Source organism: Excalfactoria chinensis, chromosome 5 (genome assembly GCF_039878825.1).
Source record: "Excalfactoria chinensis isolate bCotChi1 chromosome 5, bCotChi1.hap2, whole genome shotgun sequence".
NCBI lineage: Eukaryota > Metazoa > Chordata > Aves > Galliformes > Phasianidae > Excalfactoria > Excalfactoria chinensis.
In genome coordinates, this window is record NC_092829.1 from 53,248,980 (window position 1) to 53,269,508 (window position 20,529).

The 20,529-nt window shown below is 41.4% G+C and overlaps 2 protein-coding genes across 2 annotated transcripts in view; one reads left to right on the plus strand and one right to left on the minus strand.

Moving 5' to 3' along the window:
* Positions 1-14,850, minus strand: part of CSTF3 (cleavage stimulation factor subunit 3) — a 39,709-nt gene extending 24,859 nt beyond the window's left edge. The window contains exons 1-3 of the mRNA XM_072337187.1: positions 14,621-14,850; positions 6,920-7,021; positions 6,695-6,790 (exon numbers count right to left, since the gene is read on the minus strand). Of these exons, the coding sequence (XP_072193288.1) occupies positions 6,695-6,790; positions 6,920-7,021; positions 14,621-14,650 (228 nt within the window). The 5' untranslated portion in view covers positions 14,651-14,850. The remainder of the gene's footprint in view (positions 1-6,694; positions 6,791-6,919; positions 7,022-14,620) is intronic.
* A 131-nt stretch (positions 14,851-14,981) lies between these two features.
* HIPK3 (homeodomain interacting protein kinase 3) overlaps positions 14,982-20,529 on the plus strand; it is an 87,599-nt gene continuing 82,051 nt past the window's right edge. Inside the window, exon 1 of the mRNA XM_072338241.1 lies at positions 14,982-15,593. The gene's annotated coding sequence lies outside the window, so the exon portion shown is untranslated. The remainder of the gene's footprint in view (positions 15,594-20,529) is intronic.

Here is a 20,529-nt window from a genome sequence, read left to right on the forward strand (position 1 = left end):
GCCTGGCTGCAAAGCCTTTGGTTACAGGATCTACTACAGCCCGTTTCTTAATCTGTGAGCAGTAACGTGCTCACCAGAACACGTGAAAACTAATATTAGCATGTGGGTCAGAGGGCTTACTGCAGTGTACTTCCAAGAGAACGGACCTAAAGCCCAATACAGTGCTCACACTTTGGGTTAGAAGTGGGCCCTTTTGGTCAGTCTCATATCTAAATACACTAAGACTGCTCTAACAGCATTACTGAGAACTGTCCACAGACTAAATAAGAACATCTTTCTAACCAAAACGCCTACCCTTAAACTGAGATATTTCCAACAGCACAGATCCAATGATCTCTGCAAACGTTCCCATGCTTTTACAAACATCTGTTATTACGAAATGACAGTTAAACCTCAATATGAATCAGATTCTGACCACTTTAAGAGCTTATGGAGAAAAAACAACGCACGCTCCAAGAACACGTACTAACAGCACACAGGAATGTGGCAATTAATGACTTGCCTTCACAGTTATGAGAAGCCACTACATTTCATTGCAGCAGTGACTCAAAGCCTTTTCACAGCCTGCAAAGATATTCTGAAACAAAAGTCAAGCACTATCTTAGGCCACAGCATTATGAGATAAGGTTTAACAGAAAGCATTGTCACAGCCATTGGGCTTCTCAAAATCTGCAGACAGACCAACAGGTAACTCAACCAGCTGACTGCTGGAAGAGCTGTAGGAAGGAAAGCAGAATTATGATAGACTACTTCAAATGACGCTTCCTTTACCAATGAAGATGAAAATAACCAATCTGTAGCTAACACAGGGTCCATAGGAAATCTCCGTATTTGCTGTAGGTTCGTTTGGGTTGATGTAAGAAAACAGCCAATGTTTGTGCCTGACCTGACACGCACACTTCCCCCGCAGCCCAAAAACATGAGTGGAAGAATAAATGCGACCTCAAAAAGAAAGAAAGCACACAATAAGAAAATAGTTTTCACTGTCGTCGTTACATTTAAAAGTGAGATTTCAAAAGTGTTGTGAAAAAGTGTTTTTATATAACTAGTATTGCTGATAAAGATGTTTCCGTCACCCCAACTTGAAAGAATACGACAGAACAGGAAGCAGTCCATGTTTATTCACGTGAGAACAGCAACACACTACATATACCAGAGGGTTCATAGTCATCTCTTCATCAGGTATCGCTCCCTCTTCAGAAAGTAAAACTCCTAACGCTTCCCCCATGATGTTATTTTCGTGTTCAAATACAGAGATATTTTAAATAATAAATTCCCTACTTCTGGACCACACGTCATCTGAAACTACAGAAGACATCAACTATGTGTGTAGCTTCCATATTACTTACATAACTCGTAGGACCGTGGCAACTATGCAAGGTATACGTGCCTGTAATTACATTTTGAATAGAAAAGACAGAAAAGAAGCTGCACGTGATTTCTAGTGCAAGTCTACAATAATCACACAGACAGAACAACATTTATTAACAGGAATGGAACAAGCCCACACACGGATAAGAAAAGATCATAAATACAGTTGTAAAAGAGTCTCAGACTGAAGCAGTCAAGAACGTGCAATACGGATGCTTGCACAGAGCACCTGTACAACAGTTTCTCAGCACTGGAAGTTCATGATAAGAAATGTAGTAAAATAGTGGAGGCAGAGAGTTGGAAGGGGGTGGCATGGCCTATAATGCGTATATCTTCCATTAAGAAGTTCACTAAGATTGGCTATGGATATATACAATCGTTTCAATTTAAAGTACCAATAAAGAACCTCAGCCAAGAAGTCTATTTTACTTTGACTTCTGATCGCTCCAACTTCATCCTGACAGAGGTCAGTCCCCACTTATCCCCAAGGAGAAGTATATTGATATGCATAAGTAATGACATTTTTTTCTGAACTTGGAAACAAATTAAAGCAAAACGGGGGAAGAAAAAGCTTTGAAGAAACACAAACATTTTAAACGAAAACAATCATTTTTCTAAATGGTTTTATTTACATTTTTCATATACAAGTATGTTAAATGATACATTCTGACTAGTATCCACACCAGTGCGAATTACATGAATTAAAGATACTGATGTATTGCATATGATGAAATGCAAAACAAATCAACCCTAAGCCTCGGTCCCACCGTCTGAACCATCATATAGCATCTTGTTTCTTACTGAGACATCTAAAATCCCAAGTGTTCATATCAGATAGAAGTTATCTGAACAAACAGATCTAGTTCCATTTCTTTAGAACATGCAGTAACACAGGAGTCTTATTTGAAAAAAATAAATAAATAAAAAGTGCAGAACAAAAAGTACATATCAACAGCCAAACACTTGACATGCATGCTACCAGCGCTGTATTTATTGTTTCTAGTTTTTTTTGGGGGGGAAGGTATTTGTCACAACTGTTTTGTGCTTCTGATTTTTTAAATCTTTAATTATAGCAACCTTTCAACATCTACAATTCTGTGAGATTCTGTGATCTACTAACAACAGTTCAAAGTGACCAGGATATCATAAGGTATGTTCAACAACAGAAAAGGTAAGAAGGTGTGGTGTGAACTGACCTGAAGCGTTCAGGACAATTACAGATTAAAGTAACCTGACAGGAACTAAAAATTCATAGAAAGCATTGCAAATATATGAACGTGGTTTAATAAGTGTGCTTTGAAAAGACTGGTGATTTCACAAGGAAAACTAGAGGTAAAAAAGGCAACCGTGTCAAATGCTTGTTGAGGAACTACTGAAACCCCTACAGCACCAGTGAAGTGAAAGTGAAAGGCATTATCAGATCTGTCTGCATCTAAAAGATGGGTCAAACAGTCAAAGAGACAGAAGAAACAGCAATAGACAGCTGGGCCTACAGAATCATAGGGTGTATTATAACAGAATTTATTCTTATTATTTACATTTGTGCAGCACCTTTTAGCCAGATGCCAAAAGCCCTTTAATCGTGTAAAATAAGCCTCACAACAACCCTGTGAGGTAGGTAGGTATCGATGTTTTAATCATGGTAAAACCAGTTAAATAACTTACCCAGGAAGTCAGAGCAAATCAGCAGAGCAGGCTAGCATCCACATCATGTGAGCTATAAATTTACCATTACAGCACATACAGAAGACTTACGTGACCCTTGTTAAAACTGTGAAAGAGGCACTGAGATGTGAATTGATTCAAGTTTTCCGTAAGTAGGTTTTTAATGGAAAAGGTATCAAGAGAAAAATATGCTTTGAGTAACTACAGAAAGCCTGAGTATCAAGAGTAACATTACTGCTCTAATTCCTCCATTGTCGGAGATGTTAAATACAGTAGCAGGCTAACTACTTTCACTTGCCAAAGCGTATAAAAATAGACTACTTGGTTTAATCCACTAAAACAAACTCTTCTCACAAGTGTTACAGGCTATGACCTCTAAACACTGCGAGCTGGCAGACTTTTAATCCAGCTCTCCTATTTCTGATATTTAAATAAGCAGATGCAGAAGTGATAAGAAACAGTCTCAAAACCAACATTTCTTTTTGACCAATTTGAACTTATAATATCACAGCTCCTATTAGCAAACTGTCAGAGCACACTTTCCCCAGTTCATCTCCAAGTCTGACTGTCTGCCAAACAGACATAAGAGAGAACAGAGTACTGAAGTCAGTGCTTGGCATATAAAATGGAAACACAAAGTACTCAGTTACTTCAGCAAGGTCTGTGTACATCAACGGCAATAAGTCAGATGATACACTAAGTGCTGAGTACTGCTTTACAACCTATTTCACTAGGAAATCAAGCCATATGGAAAACGAAAGCAGACAGCGAGTAACAAACACTGTCATAAAAAAGAAGTAACCACAGCAGTATGGTCTGCACTTAAAAGTTTAGTACTGCATAATAAACTAGCATAGGCAAGATGAGGTTTTGTTCACTTATAGCTTATAAACAGCGATTTCTACCCAAAGAGTTGGAAGCAACTAAAAAGATCACATTCCTCAAGATAGGCAAAGGGAAATTTAGAGATTTCTATCAATTTTGTAGAGAAAATATGCTAAAGGGCTACATCTTTTCTTCACAAGGCTGCAATCGAAACCTTCACCCTAGCTCATCTCCCAGTAATAGAACATCACTATGTAATGGTATTTATCTCACACTTAGGTAGTTCGGTGGACAAAACTCTCCAGTTAAAGACAACATGCCGGGAAACAGCTCCCACTTTCCTCTCTCCTTTTGTCTGTGACGCAAAGAGGAAATAAGTTATCATGTTCAAGAGGAAAGCGATAGGTTTGTTTTGACACCAGGAAAGATGTAGCTCACAGATAACTGAAGATTTAGCAGTTTCCAGATTTAAATAGCCACAACAGTAAAAGCCAATCAAAAGCAATGCCAAACAAAGATCTACCCCAAGCGTACTTTCCCAGCTCAAAGCTGCAAAGAGACATATTCAAGGGAAACTTGACAGCAGAACACTAAGATTCCCAAGGAAATACAGCTCTGGGGAAAAACACTCCCTGTACATTTTAAAGCTGCAATTAAAGAAGCATCCAGATAATTTCTCCAGCTATCTCCAGCAAACTTACAAAGTTTAATTTACATTCACACGGTTAAAAGAACATTTGAGGAAATATTTTGTCTGTATTTACTTCAACAGTACTGGACACACACAACTTTAACACTGAAAACAGTGCACAATTACGGGACTTTTTTTTCCTCCCCTCAGAGAAGAATTTGGAAATAGGAAGTTATTTCATCTTAAAGCTATAAATGGTTGGATATATGGAAAAAAGCAGCTATAAGCATGTTGCTTAGCAGTTACATCAGTAACTCTGAGTTCTGAGAGAAGTTACTGGAACCACTACAGCTGAAAACTTAACTTTTAACTGGAGTTCAAAAAACCCTCCTCATTAGTTAGGTTTCTGAACAGTAATCTCTTCCATTTCTTTCAGATAGAGCTCTTTCCAAGTGCAACCTTTACCAAAACTCCATGGGTCACATTTATCCTTTTTCTTCTTTGTAACAGAATAATATATTCTACTTTTCTTATATTTTGAGTGTAGTTGCAGACAGATACACATGCACACAAGCATGAGGAAGTGATCTTAATGCCAACTGCCTCTTCCTCAAGTTTACCTTGTTTTATGCGGTTAACACATGACCTGGATAGAAGCTTATCTTCATTCCTTGAAGAAGCACTTAAGAATTATATCCTGGACCGCTTAAGCCTTGTCACCATTTGTATCTGAACACAGTACTGATTATAAATTAGTTAGAATGACTAAGGAAGGTAATGTCTGCCCTTCAGTCTCAGATTGTGGTTCAAGACAATAAGACTCAGACAAGAAACCTCATACTGGTAACAGTACTTTCTGATGAAAGATTTACAATGTAGCACAGACTTTCCGAGGTGGTCTTATTCACCTCTGAAATTTGAGTAACAGGAAAAATAGAAGTTTCAAGTAAGTCTTAAATCCCACAGAAATCAGGTAGAGTTTCATGTAATCCTCAAACTAAGTTAAGATTCTAAAGACTAGACTCTGTAGCAAATTATGCAGGGTTCAAGAGGCTAACAGATTTGGATGTAGAGTCCTAAAAGGAGAAACCCACACCTGGATGTGTTAGTGCATTCACAATCTCCCAAATATATCCAGTCACCGACACTCTGCTAACCACAGACGACTAGAAACAAAATAGTGCAAGTTCAAGGGTATTTCATTAGGTATATCCATCATTTAGGTTGCACTACTATGTCTGGCTATTAACTGTAACGTACAACTTCCTGTTACGTTCCCATGATCCCAATTTGATTTCAGAAGCTTCAAAAAGTTACTGCCAGGATAAACTTGGAGATGTAATTTAATGTAAAGACAGGACACCTATACCATGCAGTTTTGCCACTCATCTCTGATTACCGATCTTCATGTGAAACAGAATAAATAACTCAGTTTTTAATCTAGGAAACCCAGGACCCCACCGCTATAGTGTAGCAGGTAGAAGACTTGACACAAGAGAAATGTGCAGCTAAAAGATGCCCATAAAAAGTATGTGTATTGGTAAAAATAAATAAATATCAGTTACAGGAAACTACAAAAAATAGCCACATTAGAGTGGATTTGGCAGCACATCACTCTGTTTACATTCTCAGTGCACTTAGAGGGAACACAAATGCTGCTGTTTTACATAAGTAAATAATCCCAACTTTGTTGGGGTCTCTAGAAGCTAATGAGTTGTACTAACACATTTTCCCCATCCATTCCAGAACTCAGCATCCATCCCACACCCACCCTGAACACGACTCATAGAAATATTCAGTTCTCTATGGAAGAAAAGATATTATAAGATCCAAGCATCCACAGAAAGCCATTCAAATAAGTTTGTACGTATGAATAAAAAAAAGTCCTCTAAATAAATGACACGGGAGGCAATAAATTGACACGACAAGTAAAGAAAAGGCTAAAGCACTCCAATACCATTGAAACTGTTTTAATGTTGTTGCAATTCCATAATGCAACAATCATCAACTCAGAAAAGACCCAAATACTTTAGAATTCATTTTAATTACTCCTTTGTACCTATTTTACAAAATAAATGCAAGGTATACTTAAAATCCCACCATCCCCTAGATTTTATGTGCCTATCTTATTTATGCATATGAGAGTGTAAACTTAAATCCCCACTAAATGTTATATATAAGAAAGAATGTTAAAATATTAACCTCTGCTTCAATGTACAGTTTCCAGAATCTGCCAGAACTGGGGAACTGGGCAACAAGGCGTTCATAGGTCTTCCGTGCTTTGTCTATAGGTTGATTCTAAAAATTGAAAATCAAAACAGCATTTACAATATTATTACTTATGTAAATGAATATGCTGATTTTACTCCAGAACCAAATAGTGTGAGTGGACCATAGATAAGGAAATGTAATCCTATGTCACTAAACCTGTGCCTCTCGAATGAGAATGCTCCAAGCGTCAAGGTCATATGGATTCTCTTCTAGTTTCTTTTCAGCTTTCTTCACTTTTTCTGGTACATATTCGGCAGCCTAGAAAAATTAAAGAGAAGACATAAGAGATCACAGGGAGAGTTTCTCAAATACAATCCCAGCTAAAAGATCAAGCTAATGACAGCGTTCACGCAATGTAATGTTCCAGATGTCAGGATTTGTGTTGTAAAAACAGGTTGCATCAGTAAGATAACACAATTTTACTAGATTTCATAGTTAAATGGAAATAAATGATCCATGATGATCCCATTCACGTAAGCTTCACATGCACGGCTGTTACACGCATAAGTTGCATGAATTTTGCATAAAATGGGAAATAATGTTCTGATTTGCACTCCAAAAGAGCTATTTACTTCCTGAACCTGAGTAATTTTCAAGTAGATGTTAGCAGTCCCAAATCACATAAAGTCAGTTTTAAGATTGGTTTCATGTAAATCAATTCTTAATAGAGAAATGCTGAATATAGAGCAATATATAGCTGTGACAATTAAAAAGGTGTTATACGGGACAACTGACACTCTTCTCTACCAAAGGTTTCACTGTGCATTTAGAAAAGGAAAGAGGACAACTAGACACACAACACTGCAGAGGTGCAACTTCTTGTAACTTTAACAAGTATCTCTACTGCAAATACTACTTCTGTCAAACAGACATGCCAAGATTAAAAATCCAAGGTATTAATGACTTTCACTGGAAGAATATTAATTCCACAATGAAAAACTAAGCAGAAGATTACAGTGACACTGCAGGAAGGTAAGCTGCCAGCTAAGTATCATTACAGCTCACTAAGTGATTTTAATACAAGAATAAGTTGAGGATAGCAAATGCTGTGAGCCCAAGTTACCTACGAATATGAACTCCGTATCACTATCAAAAGCGGATCCTCTTCTTCTCCCATCCCAATTTATTTGTGTTAATAATTACAGATGTACTACTAGACAACAGTTGCTTATGTTCTCCATTAAGATTCACCTTCACCACTTCAAAAAGTCCCAGCACTTAGGAATACTTGTCTACCAACCGTTCTGTCAGTCCTACTGATATGAGTCAAGGTATTTCCTTTAAAATACTGTCTTAAATGAGCATTTTTAATTCTAAAACAGAAAAATCAGAAACGTTACAAAGAAAAAGTAATAAAAACAAATGGTAGCTTCTTTTGTAGGAGTTTATATATGAAGACTGTTATTATTCTCAATCCAGCTTCTCTTGAAGCCCCATTTTCAGGTTGCTGCTAATGTTGGCTGCAACAAAGCTAGCAAGCAAGAACACCCTACATTAACAACTGAAGTGTCTTTTGAAGCACAGGGTTCTGTTCTGTAGTCACTTCTAAACTAAGAAGAGTAAAAAAAATAAATAAAAATGCACTGTAGCCATTTCTACTGCTTCATAGCAGTTCAGCTGTACTACAGCAAATCCTTCCATGTGACACACACTCAGCTGACACTGCAGTGAAACACTCGGGCTTCCTGCAAGTCAAGGAGCAGATTTAAGGCAATAATCTCAGAAAGGCCAAAATAAGTTAAGCCAGTGCAAAAATAGCTAGACACGATGCATAATCCTAAGCAATCCTACATTAGTTTTGTTTGTTTAAAGCAGGACACCTAATTCATGTAAGAAAACCTTCAGACTTTTGGTTGACAAACTAAGACTGACTTCCTAAATCTGTAAATATTCACTTGAGATCAGCACATACAGTATTCAGGCAGCTTTTTAAACCAAACAAAAAGAAAAATACAGGAGCTCTGTGGAATTGACAGATGAGATACAATTGGGGTTTTGAGTGTTTTGTATTGCTTACATCTAACATCTCAAGAAAACACCCACCCTCTCAAGGGCAGTAAGCCTTCCTGGTAAATTAAACACATATCTATACTTTATCAGATCCATCCATGTTTCAGAGGAACAAAGTGCACTGCAGGGAAACCAGTGCTCTGGTTATATCTCAATTGATACAAGTGAAGACAGGCTGAGGGAGCTGGGCTTGCTCAGCCTGTATAAAAGAAGGCTGCAGAGTGACCTCATTGTAGCCTTCCAGTACCTCAAGGGAGCCTACAAACAGGAGGTGAGTCAACTCTTTACAAGGGTAGATAATAGCAGGACAAGGGGAAATGGTTTTAAGTTGAAGGAGGGAAGATTCAGGTTGGATGTCAGCGGGAAGTTCTTTACTATGAGTGGTGAGGTGCTGGAACAGCTGCCCAGAGAGGCTGTGCATGCCCCATCCCTGGAGGTGTTGCAAGGCCAGGTTGGATGGGGCCCTGGCTGCCTGGTCCAGTATTAAATGGGGAGGTTGGTGGCCCTGTCTGTGGCAGAGGGGGCTGGATCTTCATGATCCTTGACATCCCTTCCAATCCAGGCCATTCTGTGGTTCTGTAATTCACACAATCACTCCTAAGACACTGGAGAAACCAATGCTTAGGCTTTCCAGGCTGGACTACATTGCCAGGGCATGCCAGTAAATGCATGTGTTCAGAGACACATCAAATCTATGAGGACTAATACTGCCTGTAGGCAAGCAGTGAAGGGAGCTGAAACCTTCAACCTTAACATTAACATGGTGCTTAGAGTTGCTGTTAATCAGTTTAGGAGTATGTCACTTTCATTATGTACTTGGCAGGGCACTATTTGCACAACAGTCACCATCCAACAGCATAAACACCTAAATCACAGGGCGCTGTTCGCTGTCATGATCCTGCCCCTACATAAGCATTTTTGGTTCCTTCCTCTGGTTACAACACACCAAGTTGCCTCACTCTAAAACAAGTCAGTTCAGGGAGTTAAATCAGCACACACACAGTTAGGAAAGCAGAAAATTACAGGACTTGAGTTCTAGCTTAGATCAGCTTGAACTACTATAAAACCCTATTTGATACTAGCTTTTAACACTTCTTTAACATCTAGAAAAAAATATTGCCAAGAATTGTTGCATACAAACTGGAAAAGTACCTTTCCCCCCCCCCTCTTGATAAATACATGCAGCAGACATCCCATGTAATTGGTCTCCTATCTCACAATCCTCTGAAGGTCACTGAATTATTTTAGCACTCACAGTTTGTAAGTATTTGCATTCACAACACCTAGTCTGACTCATGGCTTTTATCACTTATACACAAATAAATGGCCATGGATTCTTAGCTTCAAAGATATCAAGACCAACAAAATCAGTTAACTGTAGAAAAGCCACCTCTGAATTGATAAATGTCATGTTCATGTCAGAGGGAATAAGAACACAAGAAACAGAATGAACTTCTCATATTTACCCCAAGCTCTTTCTCAACTCCTTCAATGAGAAATTCAGTTTATACCTTACTACTAAAGGTAACAGTTAAGACTTTCTCCAGGCCTCTGAGACACGATATACAAACACCTCTTTCAAACATTCACACAACATAATGCATCCAATTGTTTAAAGCACCCAGCTTCCACAAGGGGGTATTTCTGCAGCAAAAGGAAGGTTTCTTTCAACAGCTGTTTCACCTGTGAAATGCCTTAAGATGTTGTAAGACTACAACTTATTGTGCAATGAGATCTCCTACAAACATGACATAAAGGCTGCTGTGCACAAAAAGAAAGCAGCTGCAACACAGCTATATCAGTCAAGTGGATTCATATCTGGAAGGATATGAACTGTTGGAGGTTTTGACTACTTGCTGTAGTTTAGCACAGCTCAGCCTGTAACACAGCTAATGAATCCAACTTCAAATGCATTAACACACAACTTAGCAAGCATTGCTGCTTTTTCAGTTTGGTTACTTGACAGTTTGACTAGCCCAGGCTGGTTCCTCGAAGTTTAGCTGCAGTTATACATGCACAGAGCAAGTTCTTAATTATCTTCACTTCCACATCCAGTACTTCAGTACCCTGGAGTTACACCACTGACAGCCACTTACATGCCAGATCACCTTCTGCAAGTGCAGAAACTAGCCTGCCTATCCTTAGTTCAACAAACAGCAGTGACACCAGAAAGGAGGATTACTCATACACAAGACTTAAATCTATTTTTAAAGGTTTGTCTTCTTTTTAATTCTATGTAAATTCCACTGTGAATGCAATTTTAGAAGAATTTTTGCCCCTTAACAGTGGGTCACTATTAGCAAACGTAACTCAGTAAATTACTCCAATAATTATTAAACAAATACATTTACATGTAAGCCCCCCACAAACATAACCCGGGCTGTTTTATATCTCTGTACAAATCAGAGCTTTAGAATTAGAATCACTGTTCTTTCCTTCCTGAAACTATTTCCCAGATGTCAGCATTTAGACATATTTTTCACTTTCATTTCTTCTTTGTATATCTGAAGACATCTGCGTAACTGAGTCCAAAGTCTCCCTCCATCCATCCTTGTTTTCGTTCTATTGACAAGCAGTCCCTACAGTGACTGCAACCGGTAACAGCAATCCCAGTTATGTATTATATAAAATAACATGCTCATAGAGGGGTTTGACTTTTTTTTTTCTTTCCAAATGACCCCTCCTGAGCTGTTCAATCCATCGTGAAATAATAACCTTCTGCTTTCCAAAGCAATATCATCAAAATATCACGCTCACCAATGATACACCTTGTTAAAATAGTTAGCTGTCTTAGCACTTATTACTGCACTTTGATTTCAAAACCTTGTATAGCGCGCTGTACCAAACAGACACGAGGTATGAATGAGAGACAGGAGTAGAAAAGGACAGAGAACAGCAGGAAGAAAGCTGAGCAGACTGCTTTAGAGGGCTTTCCTACAGACACAGAGACAATGCTGCCATTTCTTTCCATAGTTGGAGCAGACTTATAAAAAATGACCTGCATCACAGACTGAGGCATATCTTGCAGTTACAGGAAGCCTTTACTGCTTCTTTCTGGCCCAGAAAAACATAGAGAAACTCAGTTTCTCACAGCTAGCACACTCTTTGCAACCCCGACAGAAGAAGAGACTGAAAACAGCTTGTCAAATAAAAGGAGGGAATTTTATGGCAAACAGTAACAGCCTCTCTATCTACAAAATGTGAATTTCTAGGATATAGAAGTTTGATGCTCTGGAAACCAATCCTAGCAATTGTGTCTAGATAAGCATCATGTAGACCTCACCAGGAGTCTAGCAGAGACCTAACAGATTTTAAGGCCTGACAACTAACTCCATCTGTTTCTGCAGAAATTAGTTGGGGCCTAACACAACAAACAGTGCTAAAATGGAAACTATTCTGACTCCAAAGGTAGTTCACACAATGGTGGTGGCTGCACCATATTCCCTATCCCACACCCTCCTTCCCTTCTATTCTAGGCTAGCAATGCAAGCAGACAACCTCCATTACACAGCCTACATGTTGCTTAACAGTGCCTTAGTTCAGCCTGAAGGCAGTGAAAACATGTTTCAGCTGCACCACACCTCTGAAACTGCAGAAGGGCCTTTAACCTTACAATATCTACACCCAACACTCTGCTCTTTATTCTTCCTTCCTGCACAGCCATAATTTTGTGCTCGCAAGAGACAGCACGGCAATCTGTCTCACTTGGCTCCTTTTGGAAATGCTCTCCAAACCTAAGGCCTGGAAAGCAAGACGCAGACGTGCCTGTGTCGGCGAGAGCATTAACAGTTATTTAACTTCATCATATAGTAACATGCACAACTAGTGCACAACACAGATGAAGGTTGCTCAGGGATGTGATTTAGCGGTGGGTTGTTAGCTAGGGTAGTACGGTTAGGTTGTGGTTGGACTCCGTGATCTGTAAGGTCTTTCCTAACCTGAGCAATTATATGATTCTAAGGTTAACTGTATAGTCACCCCTTATACTTAAACTGATATATGACTGCCAATAATAACGGCACTCAAAAAACCCAGAACCTGGTCAGAGAGGCAACAGAGAAAGCCCTAAAGAATGCCAGATGCACACCAACCTCTGCCTAATTTCAGCTTCTCACGTAAAGGTTACATTTCAAGCCATAAGAATGTTGTGTATGCAAGGTCACAGAGACCTCCAGACAGCACAAGACTGTGATATCTACCAGCTGCAATGTGGGTTAAGAGGGCAAGGCACAGCCCCACTCTCAGCCCCCTGTTGTTCTTTTTCCAGCAGAAGCACTGCCAATGGATAATTGTGTAAAGACCACAGTTAGATAAACATTTACTTCAAAAACACCTGCCCTAAAACACAACTGGATGGTTGTTAACCTGGAAGGGGGAGCCTCCATGGTACTATTGCTCAAAACATCAATACAAAATTATAACCTTATTGGGAGTCAAGAACTCAGATCTGCTAGGGTGAGAACAATAACACTGCAGAGGACAACTTCCTGAAACTGAAATAAACTGATGGAAGGAGCTGACTGTAACACGGCCTGAGTTCCTCCAGAGAACAGAATACAGAGGCCTTCATTACGAGCATGGTATATAAACAAAGATTCGGCTAAGTAAATAAATTAAGCTTTGATGGGTTCAAACTGAACCCAAGGTGAAAATAGTAATCAAAAATAGTAACATATTACATGTTCCAGAAATGAGCACGCTGCTTTAATCGAGTTTTTAATGACACCATTATCTGTCAGTGTAAACTGAACAAACAAACAAGACCACTCACTGCAGTGGGTAGCTTAAATGTGAAATTTATTACACATCGGCATCATCAACATTTTATTGTAACATATTCTTCCTGTGCCGAAGTAAACCTATTTGAAGGACCTGTCACCTGAACCTATTTATTGATCTGAGCAGTCCTGAGCATACAGGACAGCAACTTAAAGCATAGCTTTCTAACGAGAAAGAAAATGACTATTTTACATTCTGAATGTTTCCCTCCAGAAGTGCTGGATCTTACAAGGAATTTACACAGCACCCCTCTGCGATGCAGGCCCACACACAAACCTATTGAAGAGACATTATTCTAAAGGAAGACCTTCTAAAGAAGGGAATATTAAATCGGCAGTTAAATTTTAAGCATTTTTGCAGGCTACGTGGGCACTTCACAGCATGTTGACCACCTCTCCCTCAGCTGGGAACCTCCACTGCCCCAACTAATGGGCATTTTGAACATAACCCCAGCAGCTAAAAGATCTATCTGTAAGCAGGAAATATCTCACAGTAACAACGTACTTTAATATCGGACATAGAATGCTGACTGCGTCTACCTAGAAAGCAAGAACGTGTGTGTTTCAGTGCATTAAGAAACCCAAAGCAAAGCTAAGTGAGGAATTACTTCCCCCTCAGAGAGAGAACACCACACCTCCCCACAAATAAAAGGTTCCTTTATTACGTAAACACACTTCTATAGATTCGAATTCGAAGACGTTTAAATGTTTCTGGAGAAAAACTGTATCGCTACCGAAGAAGCCCACAGCCTTACACGTTAAACGAGATGGGGAGAGAAAGAGCCTCAGCGCAGCGCCTGCCGCTCACCCCGAGGCTGGGCGGGAAGGCCCGGGCAGCCACCCCGCAGCCCTTCCCCCCACGGGCTCAGCAGGCGGACGGCCGCGCTCCAGGGCGGCCTCGGAAAGGGGGGGAGATCAGGGAGCCGCCCTCCGGCCGTGCCGAGCGGTTGAGGGACGGGCCGCGTTCCCGCCGCCCAAGCCCAGGGACGCCCCGCACCCCGCGCGCGGCCCAGCCCGGCCCCGCAACTCGTGATGGAGCGACCTGCGGGCTGCCTCTGCTGCTGCTCACCTGCTCGCCGGTACCTCCCTCGCCGGACATGGCGGATTAAATCAAAGCTGGGGCGCCGCCACCCCCTAACAAAACAATACCCCTTTAAAAAGCGCCCCGAGCCGCCGCTGCCGCTGCGGGCAGCGTCTCGGCCGCGCTAACCGCCACAGCCCGCCGCCGCTGCAGCGCTACCGACAAAATGGCAGCTCGGCACCTCCGGCCCGGCTTTCTGCGGGGGGAGGAGCCGCAAGGGGCATGCCGGGAACGGGGGGTGGGGCGAAAGAGCGCGCGTAGCGGAAGTGCGTCACAGCGCACGGCAGCGCGCCGTAGTGGTGCGTGGCGGCAGTATTTGATGGAGCTCCGCGGTGGCGGCTGCCCGTGTTTGCCGTCTGGGCCCCGCGGTTGTTCCTCGGCTCTGTAGGGCGCCAGGGGATGTCCCGGAGCTGCTCCCCGAAGGATGGTAGTCGCGCTGATGGCGCCTGTAGTGAGCGTAGTGTGGGCGTTATCTCTTGTCGCTCGCTCCACGTCTGCTGGCAGAGTGCGGGTTGTCCGAACCCCGATGGACAGTGGGCAGCAGCTGGGAGGCCTGTAGCCCCGGGTTTCGTCCTGTGTTCCCCATTAGCGAAGCGTTGCCGTTTGAACTGTTACCTCTGCGGCCAGCTGACACTGCCCTCGTTGAGATAGCGCCAGCAATGTCTGCTAGCGCCAGGCCAAGCGCTTCTATCTCACCAGAGCTCTCGTTAACCGAGGAGGTGAGTTTAAGGGACAGGATGAGACGTCTTCATTTGAAAACACCTCAAGGATCCAAGAGGCAGCTCCCCCTAAAGCGACTTAGTTCCTATTTACAAAGTAACTAGCAGTCTGTCCGTCAGAGAAGGGCTGTGGAACGGCAGTTGCTGAGGCACAGATTGCTGCTGTAGGAGGCAAACCCATTGAAGGAAACTTGGCAGATAACCGAGGTGAAAGCTGACTTGGCTGCCTTCACAACAGCAGCGTAAGTGTTCTTAAACTTGTGTCATACAGTCATATTTATGTAGAAGTATTTGGAGTAACTTTGCGTTCCTTTGCTTCGTCTTCCAAAAGTCTCCTTGTTAAACTGCAGTCGTGTGGAAAAAGGCAGTAAGAAAAACAGAGATTGCCTTTCCTTAAGCATGACCTAAAGTAAAAGTATGCAGAGGGAATGGTAAGCATTTATTTCACCACTCTGTTTTTTGTTCTGTTTTGCGTAGTTATTATTTTGTTTGCCAGAGGTGAAATGCAAGTACGCTTATTGATCTGGTTTGATACATGAGCAGCGTTCTCAGGTTTCTTAAAGAATGATGTCTGTGATACCAGGCAAACTTGCTTTGCATTGGCTCTTCCGTTCCACAACAGTTTCCATTTTGAAACTGTTTGAGATATGAATATGATTTCATCCAAAAAAATCCCGTGTTTCTGATTCAGCTGTGTTATATTGTTCCACTTCTGGCCTTGGAACCAGTTCCTTGTAAGGAATTACTTAAAGCAATGCTGGTGAAACTGCTCATTAGCATTATTTATAGGCATGCAGGATGTCAACTGACTCAGTGGCCTTGGTGAAATTTTGATCTATGTCTTTGTGTATATATTTTTAAAGCTACATATATTTCTACTTTATCTGCTTTTTGTTTGGTTGGGGTTTTTATTTGAGGGACTGCTTTGTTCAGTCAAATGATTGATGTGCTTTTTGAACGATGAGATCACCAGTGACATCTTGCTCACCTCCTAGAACGAATTAGTAGAAAGGGAAACAAACGATGTTATTGAGAGCTTCATTCCTGTGCTTCCCCACATCCTCCCAGATAAATAAATATGCTGTCTCCTCAGCTGGTTTTGCTCTTCATTTTCAAGCTTGCCGTGGCTTGCAGTTAAATGTGAAGCTTTTCACACCTGAGTGTTAACCAAGATGTTTGTGTTCTCATATGAATCTGTGAGGAGGCAATGCCATTTACAAAAGCCTACATGTAGACAGCAAGTTATGTTTCAGAGTAGCTTCAAAGTGTTCCATGATTATAGATCAGGTGTTTACATAGAAGAGTATTAGCTGAAGTTCTTTCTTGCTGTGACTTCAATTAGGGCCTTGTGTGAAAGTCTACTGTCTTGAGTGGAGCAGCGTGTCATGGTAGTAGAGCCATTTGACAGGCTGATTCGGAGCTTTCCTGCTGATGGTGTGGGAGCAAGTAATGGGGATGCATCAGTTAAGCTTACCACAACTGCTTCAGTGCTAATTCCTTCTGCATTACTCAAATGTTGTTGTAGAAAGTGACTGTTCCTTCTATTTGTTCTGCAGCTGCGTCACTTTGCGTGGACTAGGTAGCTTAGAGCTTCTAGTCCAACCAAGGTAACTGATGTGTTGAGTATATGATTACAGGGCTGCCTGCTCCAAAATGCTACACTTTGATTTTCATATGTTTCGTGGTATGAAAGCAGCATTGCATTGCTAATATGTATGATGCTTTCTGATTCATGCTTGATTCAGTAATTGATTTGAAGCTGAATGACAGGCTGTGAGTGAAATGTTGTGGATTTCACTGCTCAGTGAGAGACTTGCTGAAATTATGCATTGGAAATTGAAAACAATCTGAAACTGACCAAGAATGGAAGACTTGCTATTCATATAGCAATTTAGTCAGGGAAAAAATAAATGAAAATTGAAAAACATCTAGAAGAAAATCAGATCTTAAAACAAACGGATGTTGAACTTTACAAGGCCAGTCATAAAGCGGATCAAATTTGAAAGGTGGCTGCTTTCACAGAGTTCAGTCACTGGTTATCAAATACGTGTGTCTTCTATGTGATGCTGGCTGCCTCAGCAAATTATCACGTATTACTTGTTATGAAATCCCAGGTTTTGTGTAACCCTTTTAGCAGAACTCTGTACCTACTGAAAGTATTGTTCAGAAAGGTTCCTCAGTGTGATTAATTGTGGGTTTGACTGTCTGCTCAAACACAGAATGTTAACAGCTCTTAGATTTGAACTGCCCCATTAAGTTGTATATTGGTGCTCCATCTCGAGCTACCTGAGTGCAGAGGGGATTGACCTTGCTACTCCATCATCATATCACCGGCAGCTGTAGGTCCCATCACCCATTCTACAAGATGGATTTCAGCATGGGTAGGGTGAAGACATGTTCACCTGGGCACTGAGAGACCCAGACTTACTGGTGTTGTTGGTGGTGCCAGGCCCTGTTGTTGCCTCAACTGAGAATTCTGCAGGAGACGAGTGCTTCTGTTGAGCCTGTAATCTGTCCCTTGGCTTTCATCATTGACAACACCATGGGGATGCTCTGAACTAAAAACGATAGTCTAAACATCTATTTCTGTAGGCTATAATTAAGAATAAATGTCGTGTTTCTGTCAGACTGGTTTTGCTCCCTGTTGACATCCACTGTTCTAGAGCGAGGTGTGTCCCTCAGATTGGTCGCACCAACTGCAAAGATGAGGAAGTAGAACCCAAACTGAGAAGCTTTGCTAGGCTTTTCTTACACTCTGCTCTGGTGCTGCTGGAGTTTATACTGAAGAGAGAAGGAAGCAACCATGGGGATATGGGCAGTGATGAGAATGTAGCAGTGCTCAGCTGAAAATGGACCTATAAGGGCTTTTCAGCTATCAGGAATGTCAGTGTATGAGGGCATTTGTGTCAGTATGTGATTGGTAGGAGCTGTGGCATTGAATCTGTTTGAGAGGAGGTGTCTTGCTTCATTCTAGTTCTTTTTCTCCACGTCATGTCTTCTGTTGTGAGCTTTTCCCTTTGATTACTGTAGGCCAAGAAAACTGCGGTGGGCATATAGTGTGTGTGTGTGTTTTGTTCCTGCTGCCAATCAGAGGTGCTGGTGTTTATCCTCCAGTTAGAGGTTCACCATAAGGGAAGTGCACAGGGAGGGAGGGGTCACGTCATTATAGGGCCTGGATTACAGGAGTGGAAACAAGGCTTGCATCACCTTATGGAACTGCATGTCTCCTGTTAGCCAGGGAGTCAGACTTCACGTTCATAGTCCGCTATGGAACTAAAAAGAAGGGAATCAATGACACGTGGTGGTAATTTGTCAGGTGTTAAAATTAGTTTAAGGGAGAGAAAGCAATTTAGGAACTTATTAGTAAGCAGAAAACCAAGATGGATGGATTAGTGAATGATTGGTTTGAGTAGCACAAAACAGCTGTAGCAAACTGCATGGTTGCAGTGAAGCATTTAGATGGTGTAATAAGTTGTTTAAATGATGGATCCAGTTTCCCAACATGAATTTCTTTGCTTGAATTGGCTATCATTTATTTAACACAATATTGCCTGCTTTATTTTTTGTAAGCAGCTTTTCAGCTTTCCAAGCTAAGCACGAATAATCCCCGTTTATGTAGAGCAAGTGTTGGTGAATGTGAAGGCAAAAGGTCAGCGCGCTGGGACAAACAGCCACACACCAATATGGTTACATATAGCTGTGTCCATTTATTGCCCGAAAAGATCCCGCACTGGGTCGCTAGGTGGCAGCTGAGCGCCGCGTCGCTTTCGGTTCCATTTAAAGGGCTTTAGAGTTGCCTTATTGCAAAGAATGGCAGAAATATGGAAGGGAAACCCAGGTATCAAAGGGGGAACGTCCCGGTATTTAGCATAGTGGTTGTCATCCGACAAATAATGAGGAGAACAAAGTGAGGTGGGTCAGAACATTCTTACCTGTAATTGGTGTTGCATGCTTTCACCTACATTCAACCACAGTTGTTTTCTGGTGTATGTTTATACTGGTTGCAAAGCCTTTTAAAAACACAGTGTGGACTTTAGTAATTATTTCTGATATAGGATCAGTGAGACTAAGAGTATTGTTAATTGCGATCACCAGAAATCATGCTGGAGTGCCTTGAGGATGGTAGTGATTAAATGCAAGTAAGCATGGTCAGTCTAAGCATTGTGTTACTTTCACTAAGGTGTTTTCTTCTTAGTTGAGTAATAAGTTGAGGGTGTGAAAGTATATTTTGAAGATATTGTATGCTATTAATTGTCATAAATGGGGCTGTTCAGCCTGGAGAAGAGAAGGCTCCAGGGGGACCTGAGAGCAACCTTTCAGTAGGTAAAGGGGGGCTGTAAGAAGTAAGGGGTCAGTCTCTTTAGCTGGGTCTCTTGTGACAGGATGGGAGAAAATGGTTTCAAAGTAGAAGAGGGGAGATTTAGACTGGATGTAAGGAAGAAGATTTTTACCATAAGGATAGAGAGGTGGTGGATGCCCCGTCCTTTGAGGCATTCATTCAGAGCCAGGCTGGACTGGGCTCTGAGCACCTGGTGGAGCTGTGGGTGTCCCCTGTTCACTGCAGAGAGTTGGGGCAGGTGGCCTTTAAAGGCCTCTTCCAACTCAAACAGTTCCATGATTCTATGATGTGTTTGAATACGCAAGCATAGAACACCACAGGTTTCCATCTCAGGCTGTTTTGGTCAGAACCCTCATTTTCTGAAGTACAAACTCTATGAGTGAGAAGCTCACCCTGCTGACATAAATTCTTAGTCAAGTGCTGTGTTTGTGCAGCCTGGAGAAACAGGAAAGGTGGAACTGGCAGATCTGTCCACCTGTACTCAGGGCAAGGAGGTTGCTATGTGACTGTACTATTTGATGTTTTACTTGAAAGCTCAGCTCCAGGAAACCAGGGTTTGCATTAAGAATCAATCAGTCTTTCTTCTAAGTTTGTTTTCTTGTATTACAAAATGAAAACTGATTTTGTGGACCAAATATATCATAATCCCTCGGAATCATAGGAAAACTGTAAGAAAAACCAAATTCTTGTGTTGTTTAATCTCCTTATTTTAGGCAGGGTTGATTAGCAGATCTTACCTATGGTACCCCCAGGTGCTAGCATAGCAGTCACCGCCTCTCTCCACATTTGGTTTGTAGGCTGGACAACCTGATCCCCAAAGCACTCCTTGCCTCAGTCCA